We start from the raw sequence: 13,750 nt of genomic DNA on the forward strand, positions 1-13,750 counted from the left end.
TCAAGTCGGCTGCAGTGCGGACGTTCCCCAGAGTCTGTTTCCCGGGGCGTTTCGATCTCGTCGTATGTCGCACTGCATATATCTGCGTTACCCCACTGACCCTGTCCATCTAGGGCTCATCTCATCAGCTGTTTCACATCTGCAGTGTATTAGCCGTCTCATTCCATTACATTGCAACAGTAGAGGCGTTCCACTATCGGCATGTCGCACTTGTGGGTGCTTGCCCCAATTGAGGTCACCCTGCCTCAGAGGCTCGGAAGGGACATAGAGTGCTTAGTAGTGGTTGGTTCACTATCATGAATTCCCTATCATTATTGCGAAGAATATTTTTGACTCTCAGCCAATCCAGTGACGAAGCATTTCTCCGCATAGTACTCACCTAGCAGTGTGTTGGGCCATCCTCTCCGAATGTCTTCGTTCGCGGCAGCGATTCCACACCATGTAGGTGCTTGCTGTCCTGCCAGTTATCACCGCCAATAATGTAGCTACTGTGTCATAATTCAGCTACATGTTAGACTTCATTAGCTTCGCTACCTGAACGTGAACGGGCGCTTATAGAATGAGCCTGGGCAGCAAGTCTCGTTCCGTCCACGATGTTCAGCACCACCGGACCCGGATGAGAACGCAGGAAACACTGGCCTAGCTTCCATCGTCCGCGCCCAAAACCGTTCTGAACGCTCCTTAACCTTGCCCGACACAACACAAAGCGTCTACGATGATTCGTCTTCGGTTTGCTCCTTCTCCCACTGGGTCATTACACCTCGGCGGCCTCCGTACTGCCTTGTACAACTATCTCTTTGCCCGAAAAAACGGTGGAGAATGGATTCTGCGGATTGAAGATACAGATACGGCGAGTTGGGCGACAGTCCTACGGAGGACCGTAAGCTAAAGCGTTCACTGCCAGACGAGAGCAGTCCCAGGGGCTGTGGACAACATCCGAAGCGCGTTAGCATGGGCTGGTTTAGAATATGACTTCGGTATGTGCGTTCTATAGAGCGGGGGTGCATGAGAGATGACGGTAGTACGCTCCAGGTCCAGGAAAACACGGCCCTCACGGCCCCTACTTCCAAGTGAGAATGTCAGACTAATCATCGAAGCAAATGCTGAAGCCATGGAAGTCGGAGCGACTATCTCTATACCATTCCTACGCGAACAAATTACTCGAGGTTCGTGTGCATACAACGACAAGTAATGGAAGTCCGCGACCTCAAGTTCATTTTGCAGTCTGGACGCGCCTACCGCTGCTTCTGCTCCCCGGATAGGCTGCAAACGACGCGTGAGCGACTTGCTCGCTCAGGCTCCAACTCGACGTACGACAAGACATGCCTCAGTCTTACTGATGAAGAGGTCGCACGACGCGTGCGCGCAGGAGAAAAGTCTGTCATCCGGCTGGACGTGAGTCACACTAGGCTTGCGCAAACTTCGTTCTACATTCCCTCTCTTCTAGGATAGCAACCTGCCCCGTCGTGCTACTCCACCTGATCTCGTGTTCGGCAGCCTCAAGGATGCACATGCATCTCTGCCTACAGACCCGGTTCTGCTCAAGTCGGATCTGTTCCCGACCTACCACCTGGCTTCCGTTGTAGATGACCATGAAATGGGAATAACCCATGTCTTGCGTGGGGAGGTGTGTGCACAACTCTATTATTAAATATCGCTTTTCTGACACAGCATCAGGAATGGCTTCCCTCGCTGCCTCTCCATCTTGACCTCTACGCGTCGCTTTCACTCGAGCCGCCGCAGTTCGCACATCTGCCTCTTTTGCTCAATACAGATGGAACAAAAATGTCCAAGCGGAAAGGTGACGTTCAAGTGTTCGACTACAAGGTGCATGCAACCCGCTCCTTTTCTGACATTCGCGCGTAACGAGTAACTGCTAGAGGCGAGGCTGGGAACCAGGGGCGATTCTTAACTGGCTCGCGCTCGCCGGATGGGGTCATATTCACGCAGAAGTGGGCGAGGCTGCTTCGAGCAAGCAAGCCCCGGACAGCACGGCCGTCATGACGCTTCCCGAGATGATTCGCGAGGTGTGCTGTATTGCACTCTCCACTCTTGCTGCTATCACTGAAATGCAGCGCGACAGTTCGACCTGACAGCGTTGACGCACCGTCGCACTGTTCTTGACCCGATGAAGCTAGAGTACCTCAACAAGCATCATCTTATGCGCACGATGTCCGCAGACGATGGCCTCACGGAGCTCGCGGAGCGCGTGCACGACACTGTAAAGGCCGCATATCCGCTAAGGTGCGCCTGCGCCCTTTCGCGCTTCTTCGTGCCACTGACCGTTCCGAAGCCCGCACACCACAGTGCCGTACATCAAGCGCGTTATACAGTCGCTGCAGGTCTGCCGCTTCTTTATTCGGCGGCCAGTATGATTCTTAATGAAATACGCAGGGCCGACTCACGAACCTGCAAGATACTCCCACAGTCGCGCCGTACTTCTTCGTTGACCCGGACCTGACAGCCGCCGAAGCGCAGACGATGTACAAGTCGGTCGCGCCTGAGGAACGTGGTGAGTTCACGCCTGGTTTGGAGTTTAGCTGTACCGACCAACGTGATGTCTTAGCGAAAATCGTGTTTGCTGTCGTCACGCGGCTGCAGGATTCTGAGTTACAGTGGGATATCACGTCGCTCAGTGCGCTCCTGCACGACGAGGTTGCCAAGCTTGGCGTGAAGTCAAAGGTTCTGATGACGGTCGTGAGGTGCCAGCTGACGGGCATGAAGGTATGTAAGGCCTAGCAGTTCCGTGTTCTATTGGCTTTGCTAACCAGGACGGTAACAGACCGGTCCTGGCATTGCAGAGATCATGGTCTTGCTTGGCAAAGAGAGGACACTGGAGCGCATGCGCGTCCAGGCACCATGAAGCCCTCCATCTCACCGCCCTCAACCTCAATGTCAGGACTGAATATATTAATCTTGCGTATCAACAGAAATGCATGTTAGGCTACAAATGCAGTATACAGGAAAAGTGGTACAGATGTGACGTAAGTTGCTAGGGTTCTAGATGCGGGCGGTTGGATAGTGAACTAGTGGGTGGCACATGGAAGGCACGGAAGCGTATATACGACAAGAGCGAGCGGGCCATGTCTAGTTTTCAGTCAGAAGGATGTACGCCAGGTGGAAGATCACAGAGACTCCCAGCCGCCGTTGTCTACCGTGCTTTCGAGTCTGCGGGCGATCAGCGTAGGGATGCCGTGATGCAACCACAGGCGGCGAACTTCTTCCCAGCGAGCGTGGTGTAGGTACTGTCTGCGGCCGCGTCTGCAGAAGACGGCGAGTGAGTACGTATATTGAGAAGGAGAGGAAGAGCTTACCTCATAGAGATATCTGCCTCTCCGTGAACATCGAGGTAGGGCGACTGCCCGAAAGTGCCGTTGTTTGCGTAGAGGTACAGCATCGAGCAGCGCTTCACGAGAAAGTAGATGCCAACGGGGCCCGAGCATCTGAGAGCACAAGTTAGCGCGCGTAGAGCAGCAGACAATCGAAACGACGCACTCCCTCATATGCATATTACACTCGCCCTTGCCCTGATTCTCGTGGTCGACGCAGCAATGGCTTTGGAAGCAGACAGTCGTGCCACAGGTGAGGCATATGGCCGCATCTGGGGGGACCGTCTTGCAGCGCGGACAAATCATTGCCTTCTCCTGCTCCAGGAAAAGTGTATCCAGGATAAGCGGGAGCTTGACGATCTGATATAAAAGCGGGTAGTCCAGCACGACCCCACAGTTGAGCTGCGTCGCCGCCGGTGAATGGCCGTAGTGCGCGCACCAGCCTGACAAGGCGTTCTGGAGGGTGTCCTGATTCGGCAGATCAGAGAGGGGAGGGATCTCCAGCATCTTGAGCAGTCGACGATACTCGCAGGCATCGTCGTTCACGGTAGCGGAGGGGAATACGGAGGGGAGAATCGCTCGACAAAGAATGGCTGCGCGACGCAAGAAAGGGAGGGTGAAGGTATACATGAGCTTCTCTATTCTTGCGTCGCCAAAGGCTTGGAACGCAACCTCAGCAGCGTGCTCGAAGACCGGTGAAGGTCGGATAACGGACATGAAGAACATCCTGACATCGCCGAAGAGGTCTTCATATTGACGCGGTGGAGGTGTCGCCGAAGGTACGGTTCGTGTCTTGTTCAGGATGTAGAGCAGGCCAACTACAGTACGAGCCAAGCACGCATAGTACGTTAAGACCAGGACATGCTTGATGATTTCGGGTGCGATGCAAGCCGTCTCAGCCAGGATTGTGAAGGGATCCCTGAGTAGCAAAGGGTAAGAGTACGACGTGAACGAGGAGCGGCTCCATTCAGGCAACAGTCGCTTGATGATGGCCTGTTTCACCGCGTCGCGGCCCTCGTCTGGTCGGCCCTTGAAGTGGAGCGCAGACAGTTGGCCAAGAGAGGTGACCAGTCCTTGAATCATCTTACTCTGCGATTCTGTCAGAGTATCCGCGACAGTGCTCCCGGAGGCGCCTGTACCCCGCTGCGCGACTTCAAGACATGCAATAGTGTAACAGACCAGCTCCTCGGGAAGGTACATGCCAGCACCACGTTCTCCCATCTCAGGCTCAGGCCGATCTCGTAGGTGCCGAGTTTGCGAGGAGACGGTCTTGACCACGGCCATAATGGAATCGACCATCTTGAGCATAGGAGGTAGCTCTCGGTCGTACGGTTTCACAAATTGTTGATATGCGGGATCCATTGCACCCCAGAAGACAAACTCGCCGGTGCCATTGCGTGACTGCAGGGATTCAAGGAGCGGGTCAGGCTTCGACTTGAGGATGCTGATCCCGGCGGCGCGGATCCAGTCAGGGAAGGGAACGGTATTCAGCTCAACCGGGCTGGGCGCCGTTACCACAGGAATGATGGCGTTCCCTAGGCTCTTGCAGAGCGGACAGATGTATTCCTTTCTCGGAATGCTCTCAGGATGGTTCCTTGTGGTTTGCGTGCGATGTCGTTGGCGGATGGAAACGTTATAGACCACGAAGCACTCCAGGTGCATCAGATGGGTGCAAATGGACGCATGCAGGCCAAAGCGTGTCGAGTGGAGCGGGAAGCCCTCAAGGCTCACTGTGCGGGCTTCCGATTCCGCCTTAGCCGGAGGGAACGAGCTGTCGATTGGCTCGGACGATGAGCGGTCCATATCTTCCTGCGCAGTTAAGACGTCGCTCATGTGTCCCTGCTGCGTCTCTGGATAGCGACGGAGGAACCGGCTCGGTTGGATGAGAGCAAGGGCACCCCACCCGCGCGAGTTGTTCAGTTCCTCCTGACAAACAATGCAGGTGCCGTAAGACACAGGAGCGTCTGTGTGTTCCATATCCTCCTCTTCGTCTTCGTCTTCTAGGTCCTCGAACTGATTGGCAAAACTCGCTTGCTGGGCCTTCATCTGTTTCATGAGAGCCTCCTGACGCGCCTTCGCGGCACGCTTCTTCGCCTCCTCGGGGTCGACTTGTACGGCAGGTTCCGGTACCTTGCGGGCCTGAACTTCTTGGGGTTGATACAGCTCGAACTGTGACAGGATCCACCCTACGCGAGACTTGTAGTTTTTGTGATAGGTGGTATTCCGCTCCAGCGAGCATACGACGTCGAGAAGTGTCTGACTCTCCTCAAAGATCTTGTTGACGGCGATGTAGCTGAACGACTGAGGCCGCTCGAGAAGGGCCAGCATAAGCAGGTGGAGACATTGATCAAGGATGGCTTCAGCGGAGGGCGGTGCGGAGCCCGTCGCTTCAGTGATGCTGATTACGTTGAAGATGCCGTAGAAGATAACCTGGAGCAGGACCTCGGATTCGAATACAGAGGAGAGCACAGCAAATGGTCCATGAGTGATATTCAGCGGCTTCGGAACGAGTACAGGGTCCTCGACATTAGTGCGCTTCTTGAGGCGGTTCTTGAGAACGACTTCGACTTCTTCACGTTTGTTCCGAGTATGGTGATAGAAGAAAGGGTTGACCTCGTCGAAGGCTTCATCCTTAAGCTCGTACATGCCTGAGTCTGTGGTAGACTCTGGGGCCTTGAAGTTGGCAACATCCTTGAGGACACGGTCGAAGCAGACGTCGTCGGACTTCCGCTCGGCAACGCGCTTCACCAGCTCTGTGTATGTGCAAGGACCCAACGCAAGTGCATGGACGATCTCTCGCCTGACGGACTGCGGCAATGGCATTTTCGTCGCATTCGCAGTCTCCGTGAGAACAGTGATAAGCACATAGAGGAATTCTTCGACCATATTCGCCATCTGCGTGTTGTCGTAGACGTGGTGGAGAGTAGCCCCAGAGAAGTAACCCGTGAGCTGGAAGCGATCGAGCATGGTAACAATGACAGAGTTTGGGTCGAGGATAACCATCGCCGTCTGGAGGATAAACAAGTCCTGGTCGTAGCAGAGCTCCCGTAGCATGAAGTCGCGATAATGCATAACTTGCCCTCGGATGGCAAAGCCGTTTCGTACCCACAGGCCAGCGCGTATTTGCGCAACCATCGCAATAACTAGGATAGCTGAATCAGTAATGTATGAGGACAAATACTCGAAGACGCGTACCTCGTAAAGGGTAGTCAATGATAGTCTGAATAGCCTGCACACTAGCATTGCGCAAGCAGACCTCGCGTAAGCTGCCCATGCCAATCTCCCGCAGATGATCGTCGTCCAGAAGGTCGACGTGTTTGAACAGCTCTGCAAGCAACCACTGAAGCGAGTGGTGGAAGCTGACCCAGCCCTCCATTACATCAAACTCGACGACCTCGTACGTGGTATCGCCAAAGTTAGCATGGTGGAACGACACTCGAGGAAACCTCGTTGGATCTCGCTCGTCGTTATGAAGAGCGGAGACCATAAGGATGTGATGCATGACCGTCGAGATTGCATTCACGAGCTCCGTAGCCGTCGCCCTGGAAAACGCCTCTCCGTAGACCTTGATAACCCGGGAAAGCGACAGGGTAACGTTGAACACGCTGATCCAGACGTCCGTTTCGTACTCGACATGGCTAACCACGGCGCGTTTGTTCGGATTAACGCACATGAAGAGCTGACACACCCGCGCGAACTGCTGAATGAACTCGCGATTGTGCGCGATCAGCTGCTGCACAGGGTCATTGTGGCAGAGGTACCGCAGGTCACTGAAGATTGTCATGAATCGCTTCGACTTGAATGGCATCGCGTCAACGTCCACCTCCGCTTGCGGGTTGGTTGTAATGACGATACGGTTGTCCTGGATCTGGTTTGTGAAGAAAGACGTGATGATAGAGAGTAGCCGTGATACGACGCTGTAGTTGCGAACCAGGTAGAGCGCTACGGAGGGCACAGTGAATAGCTGGAGAGCGAAGTACTTGATGGATGTCTCCGCTTCACGGTCAGTCAGTAGATATGCGTCTATGACTCTGCTGTAAACGTTGGCGAAATGCGTTGCTGCGTACAATTAGTAAGACTCATGGCGACAGAGTCAAACGGCACACACCCATGGCGAGCTTGTGATCGTGGCTCAGGTTGAGAAGCGAGGCGTATATCTCCTTGAGGTTGAGCCGTGGCTTCTTCCACAAGCGTACGTGATACAAAAAGAGCCAATCAAGCCTCGCGGGGTCGCTCACGTCCGCAATGAAGGCATGAGAGTCGGTGAATCCTCGTGCGTAGGTCTGTCTCCTCGGTGAAAGCAGTTCTTGCGCTATGATCTCCCGGATGGCGAGTGTATCAGACCCAAGACGACTGCGAGTGAGGTCCAGCAGCCATTCGATTATGACTGCGCTGACTTGTTCGCGGAAGGTGTCATATGCGCGACGGATGGTCACGCCCAAGTCGATCTGTTGTATCGTCTGGCCCATCTCGAGCAGCCGCGGAATGTTGCTGTTCATCTCGATAATCTCCCGGCCCTGTTCGTCTATGCCGTCCGCGATGCCCGACGCCTCCTCCCGTGTACGCGCAGTCATGTCCACGAGTAGCCGGATGACCTCGTCGAACGAGTGCTTGTCGTCGTTCCAGAGTACTACGCAAAACTGGTCCTTCATCATCATCGGATCTCCCGTAGGCTGTTTCCACAGGTACTCCTCCTTCGGCGGCGCGCCTGTGACCTCGGGAGAGTAGTCGAAAGTGTCGAGAATGTAGTCTATGGCATAACCTATCGTCCTGCTCATCGATTCGCGCAATTCGTCAGGGATCGCCGCGCGGTCTGGGTAGTTCTTCACTGGCGGGACCTCAGACCCGGGGATGACACGAGGCGTTATCTTCGGCGTCGACTGAATCATCTTGGCTGTAAAGTCCTTGATGCGGTCCACGCTCTCGGCGGTTGGGGGGTGGTAGGGGCAGTTTATGGGGGACCTCCAAGCCTCTACGTCTCCGCAATCGCAACATCCTCCGGATTGCTGAGCGATGAAGAAGCTAACGCTGTGGTCTGTGTGGTCTGTCGCCTCAAAACATCTTGAGCAGAACACACAGCTGTCGTCCAGGGCGCAATCCCTAACGCATATAGTCGGTCAGACGACACACCCTCAGCTAGACGATCAGTGTACACGCACTTGCATCGGAAGCACGCCTCGCCCTTCTTGAAGATATGCCCGCACGGCCTACCAGGAGTAATGGATGGCTCTTTGGCATTGCCTGCCTTGGCCTGCACCTCGCTCAGGGTGACGTTCAGAGGAAGACTGGAGTTGGAGTTGGGTAGGAATAGGTGCGCATACGACGCCCAGAACGAGTCGTACAGCTCCGCGAGAATCTCCGCTCGTGTGGAGGGCGTAAAGACGTACTTGCGCGATCCAGGCATAGTGTCGAGTGCAAAGCGCAACCGCGCTAGCGAGTTGGACTGGTTTCCGCGGTCGCGAGGCTGCATCGAGCCCAGGAACTTAGAAGGGAAGAACGAGGAGAGAGAGGACATTCTGGGGGATGCCCACAAGTCCCTCGGCGGATCGTCAGTCCAGAGATATGAAAGCGAATCAGATTGTGTGGCACTACAAGGTTGGTCGAGAGAAGGTACGTCCTCCCTCTCTCATCGCTTGGGCACCAGGATATCGCGTCATCCAGGTTAGGGTTGCCATTTCTTGGGTTAAGGTTCTGCATTTGGGTTAAGTCTGAATCGGCCAATAGCGTAATGTAGATTTCAAGCCAATTTGTGAACACTTGGTCAGCTCTGGCGTGGATGACACAACTTCACTCGGTCTTAGGTATCAGGACCAGATTAAAGCGAGATGAGAATACATTAGAGATAGTTTGCTGTATAACGAGCACATAAAGTAGCCAACCAGGCGCACAGCCCTAAAAGGCGGATACGCACTCAGAGAGCTACGAATGTATGATACATGCACTTGATTTGCGTGGGATGCGGGTGGTATCTGCAATGTCCGTGCGTATGCTTGAGTTTGGGTCACCCCTGCAACATGTCGGCGCCACCTCTGCCGACCTACACACCAGCCAATGCTGGAAAAACAGCCGAGCCGCACCTGCAACACCTAAACTTCCAACAACAGATGATAAATGTCGACCGAAAGCCCAAGGATAGAAGCCGGAAGACAAGACGAAGTTGATGCGATTGCGAACGGACAATCCATATCGCCAATGATCACGCGAGGTAGGTCAGAAGCCCCCGAAGCAGCCGACGTCTGGCACATCCAGCGTGCAACCCGCGAGCATACTCCGTTCTGAAAGGTTCTTGTACCGCGTCTCGAGTTCGCTCGGGCTAACAGGGCTACCCACGCACTGCCTACTCCGTCTCGACTTCGAATGCGACCTCCTGCGACGCGATGGAGATGACGACGGGTTAGCGTCGCGGCACGGGGAGTGTGAACGAGAAGAGGCGGGGTGCGAGGGGAAACGCGAGAACGAGGCGAACGCTCGTGAACGGAAGGGCAAAGGGGTTGTCGGGCTCGATATCGGGCTGATGTACAGCGCTGGTTCTTGTTGGGGAATCGGCACGCCTGGATGCGATGACGTCGCTTTCGTGTGCATGGAAGAAGCTACAAGGGAAAGGCGCAGATCTTGTTAGCATACATGTTTGGCAACGCGGGAAGGATGGAAAAGCGACAGCAGGGCCGCAGATAAGAAGATGGGAAAGGTTAACAAAGCGAGAAGCGCGGATACTTACATATTGGCGCACTATCAAGCGGAGGACTTGAGAAGCCGTCCGATTCGTCAGACTCTGACGAAGACGACACGTCTGGAACAAGCGGAGGCAGTGAATGTGAGTGCGTGCCGCTGCTTGTCAAGGCCCTCGGTGTAAGCTCCTCGTCCTCGTCCGCGGCACCGTATGGCATTTGCACGCGCACCGCACGTGGGTGGAGATGCCTGCCTGCAGTGCTGTACCCCGCCGGGCTGCCATCGTCCGCTTTGGACTTGGTTGGAGCGTCCCCAGGCAGGTAGGTCTTGCCTGGGCAGCCGCGCGCGGGGAGTGAGCATTTGTTCGGCGTAACGACGATGGGTGAGCGGTCGTATATTGAGGGGGAGTATGCGGTGAAGGTGCGCGTCAGACTGCTTGTGGAAGGGAAGCGGACGAGCGGCTGGAGGACCGAGGGGTCAATGCTCAGCAGCTGGGCTGACTCATCTCGGGGAGAGAGGACGGACGGTGTCGAGGGCACGTCGCTCGATGAGGGAGCGTAACGCTTCTTGAGGATGGGGCGGGGACACGGGCATGTAGTGGGCAACGGCATCGTGGGCAGGGTCGTAGGGGCTTCAAGCATACGAGTGGTGAAGCGTGCAGGAAAGGGTGTGTTGTGTTGGATTGCAGGAGGGGTATATGAAGGGTGTGGCGATAGTCTCAAAGCGTGAAGATGGTGTATGTAGGACAGTTGCGGTATATCGGTGATTGGTCCCTTCGGTGCTTGGGAAGCGGAGGGGCAGTCGGAGGGATGAGAGAGCTTTCGTCGGGAAACGGAGAGAAGACCCCTTGAATAGTCGAAAGGCGACCGGGGGAGTGTGCGTTAGCAGATGATATTCATGTTGAAGACCGAGAAGATATGAGAGGGTGTGCTGAGCAGCGAATTAATATATGCAGGAGAGGGAGAGGTCGATGCGAGAAAACCTAGAAAGAAAAGCGTTCGACCGTGCCGGTCCCTGCCCGAAACAAAACCAGCAAGCGCCCCGGGACCGCCTGTCTGGCGACCCCGGCGCCACCCCATGCTCGCCGTCCGCACCGCCCGATGAACCCCGGCTGTCAGATGCAGAGCCTGCTCATTGTCGTCGACGTCGACGACAATAACTGGAATTTTGCTGCGCACGCTTAGCCGGCACTCTTTCGCTTGTTTTTCTTTCGCAATTATTGTCTGGCCGTGGTTCCGCGTCGCGGATCCCATCTGACTCTCATCTCGGCGCCGGCAGTGCATGCATGGCGCATCGTCGAAATCAGCAATCAGGTCCTTTCTGGCTTCAGAGTGCTTAGCGTAGTCCCTCCGGTCCCCTTCCCGGTCCTCTCTACCACGCCCAATTCAGTCGACTTTGTGCCACGCAGCGGTGAACCCATGACCATCCCCTAGTCGTCTGTCTCTCATCCGTCGTGCTCTACCGTATCCAGCGCGCACGGGCAGTTATCGCTCTGGCATGTCCTTGTCCTTTTCCCACCAGGCTGCTTCAAGCACGACTGATCATCACGCAGGTACAGCTTCCAGCGCGTGTGTCCACGGTGGACACCCGAGTGGCATGCAGAGTTCCCCCTCTGTCTCGTTCGTGTTTACTCTGCGCCGAATATACCTCGCCTCGAGGCTCCCCCGGTAATCACAATCACCAAGCAAAATCCACGCTCGTCTTCCCCTACTGGCTCGCCGCCACCGACTTATCTACTCGCTCTGCTAGTCTGTAGCCCTGACTGTGCTCTTCACACTCGTCATCGCATCCGCTTTGCACCCTCGAACGTTCCAAATCAGCCTATTCCCACGCTCTGTCTTGCTATACTTGAGTGCGCGTTGTACTTTACGGCGCATCGGCCGCGCGGAGGGGTTCCCGAGCATCAACCCTCTGCCGTACATACGGGTGTGCGCGTGCTACCTAAGAAAAAGAACGCGGCTGTGGAAATGCTTGTTCGCTCGCCCGACTGCTTCTTCCCGCGCAGCACACGTATGACGACCGACGATCCGTCGAGCCGACCCGTTCTTAGTGCCCCGATCCCGTCCGGCTAGTCAGAACATTCCCAGTTGACGGCGCCCCGAACCGCGGCGCGTACGAACAGCCTCAAGGATCGAAAAATCTTACGAGGACCTCTCTCTCGTGATGACGTCTCCCGCAGGGAGAACGGTGGTGCCTGCAGATTTCCAGCCTCGCGATTCTGCTGTTTGGCTGTGTGCTCCTGTGCTTTTGCCAACGTGGGTCTCAGCTCATGGCGACCGCCCGCCGTTCGCCATCACCGTGGGGGACAACCCCCATCGTTAGTTTCAGCTTGGCGCACTCAATGCCAAGGCGATTCATTAGTTTCGGACGTGCATTAGCCAAAGCCCCGAAGCGGTGCTTGTGAGCGTGCGCCGCGTGCGCCCATTTGACGATCCGAGCCTCCTCAAGCACCGGCCTCGGAGTGCATTTCTGAATGATACGGGTGCCGCGCGCCATAAGCCACTGCGCCGGTAGGAGGTTCGTGGTCGCAATCGAGCGCGATCGTGATACAAAGTTCGTTCTCTGTGTACGCAGGGCCATGCTCTGGTAATCGCACGGGACCGCCGCTGTCTATAACGGGAAAAACCATGGGGTAGCCTGGGCATGCCAGAGCCTCGAGTTCTTCATTCGCGGCATCTAGAAGACGTCGCAAAACCTCCGTCCAGGGGCCCCAGGACCAGTCCAGATGTCTGTTCGACAGGCTTCGCGTATCCGTGCATAGAGGCGGCCGTGGGTAGCGGAGACAGATAGGCACCAAGGGTTTGCTGAGAATCCGTCCGGTCAAGTGAGAGCCCGACAGGGACAAGGTCTGAACTTAGTCTCTAACACTTCGACACCGGGAAATGGACAATGTAGCACGGTAGCATTCCAATGAGCGTCGCGACGGACAGACATCTCCGCGGGCAGTACCGACCACTCTCCGTTGCGCGCGTCCAGCGCCAAGCGACTTCTAGTGAGGCCAAAGGTGAAGCCACCAATAATGGCTCCATCTTGGCGTCGCGCCCTTACGCGAAACGCGGCGAAACACCCACACGCATCCACCATCGCCTGTGAATGTATGATAACACCCTTCCAGTGCGCCGACAGCACCGCTGGAAGGACACCGCATCTGTCGCATTTCGCACCGGAGGTGCAGGTCATGCGCTCCGAACTAGCTCTACTGCATGATAGACGACAGAGCGTTAGGCCCTCGCTAGAACAGGGCACACCTGCTGTACACCGCCGGCGCGCCGTGAGGTATAAATGAGTTGATGCCGTTACCGAACAGTTCGCTGCGCGGTACGTGACGCGCGTCTCCTCGTTACCTAACTGTCAGAAAGATAAGTAAATAACATCAGTGCACCGTTAGGCAAGCTCTAACGGTTAGCTAACGAGATTGGGTAACGGGCTGGTCTTTCCATATTCCCGAGGTGTTCTGCAGCGGGGTTTGAATATGTCGGCAGTACCCGTTTGAATAAATTACACATTTTCCATTGAATTTTCGCTCTATTTGCATGAAAATTTGACAATAAAAAGCAATATATTCCTGACAAAACTAGGGAAGATACAAAGCTCTAGGGATTATTACTACACTACAGTACATGCTAATCTTCCAGACAGACACTGTGCTTAGTACTCTTCACATCTGTCATGACTTGCTGAGACTTGCATGGATACCCTGCACAAAGCTAAAAGTGTGAGCCCTTAAAACACAACAGCAGACTTATGAGCTT

At 55.2% G+C, this 13,750-nt stretch overlaps 5 protein-coding genes across 5 annotated transcripts in view; 1 reads left to right on the forward strand and 4 right to left on the reverse strand.

Moving 5' to 3' along the window:
- Positions 1-102: 102 nt before the first annotated feature.
- Positions 103-2,748, forward strand: PHACADRAFT_110265 (uncharacterized protein). Its single transcript, XM_007390056.1, has 12 exons — positions 103-865; positions 905-977; positions 1,033-1,070; positions 1,119-1,166; positions 1,225-1,395; positions 1,448-1,627; positions 1,678-1,827; positions 1,881-2,027; positions 2,084-2,244; positions 2,294-2,342; positions 2,395-2,512; positions 2,567-2,748. The coding sequence occupies exons 1-12, from the start codon at positions 716-718 to the stop codon at positions 2,737-2,739; spliced, it is 1,458 nt and encodes a 485-aa protein (XP_007390118.1). The 5' UTR covers positions 103-715; the 3' UTR covers positions 2,740-2,748.
- A 14-nt stretch (positions 2,749-2,762) lies between these two features.
- PHACADRAFT_167993 (uncharacterized protein) lies at positions 2,763-8,951 on the reverse strand. Its single transcript, XM_007390057.1, has 6 exons — positions 8,489-8,951; positions 7,438-8,429; positions 6,525-7,388; positions 3,496-6,472; positions 3,315-3,443; positions 2,763-3,261 (listed from the first exon to the last, which is right to left on the reverse strand). The coding sequence occupies exons 1-6, from the start codon at positions 8,842-8,844 to the stop codon at positions 3,126-3,128; spliced, it is 5,454 nt and encodes a 1,817-aa protein (XP_007390119.1). The 5' UTR covers positions 8,845-8,951; the 3' UTR covers positions 2,763-3,125.
- A 173-nt stretch (positions 8,952-9,124) lies between these two features.
- PHACADRAFT_246737 (uncharacterized protein) lies at positions 9,125-9,994 on the reverse strand. Its single transcript, XM_007390058.1, has one exon. The coding sequence runs from the start codon at positions 9,909-9,911 to the stop codon at positions 9,540-9,542; it is 372 nt and encodes a 123-aa protein (XP_007390120.1). The 5' UTR covers positions 9,912-9,994; the 3' UTR covers positions 9,125-9,539.
- Positions 9,995-10,018: 24 nt separating this feature from the next.
- Positions 10,019-10,609, reverse strand: PHACADRAFT_84753 (uncharacterized protein; the record flags this gene model as incomplete). The annotated part of the gene is made up of 1 exon (XM_007390059.1): positions 10,019-10,609. The coding sequence occupies one exon, from the start codon at positions 10,607-10,609 to the stop codon at positions 10,019-10,021; it is 591 nt and encodes a 196-aa protein (XP_007390121.1).
- A 1,832-nt stretch (positions 10,610-12,441) lies between these two features.
- The window catches only part of PHACADRAFT_203830 (uncharacterized protein), a gene marked incomplete at its 3' end in the record, with an annotated part of 4,642 nt that continues 3,333 nt past the window's right edge, over positions 12,442-13,750 (reverse strand). The window contains exon 2 of the mRNA XM_007390060.1: positions 12,442-12,674. Coding sequence (XP_007390122.1) covers positions 12,442-12,674 — 233 coding nt within the window. The remainder of the gene's footprint in view (positions 12,675-13,750) is intronic.

Source organism: Phanerochaete carnosa, assembly GCF_000300595.1.
Source record: "Phanerochaete carnosa HHB-10118-sp unplaced genomic scaffold PHACAscaffold_1, whole genome shotgun sequence".
In the NCBI taxonomy this organism is placed as follows: Eukaryota; Fungi; Basidiomycota; class Agaricomycetes; order Polyporales; family Phanerochaetaceae; genus Phanerochaete; species Phanerochaete carnosa.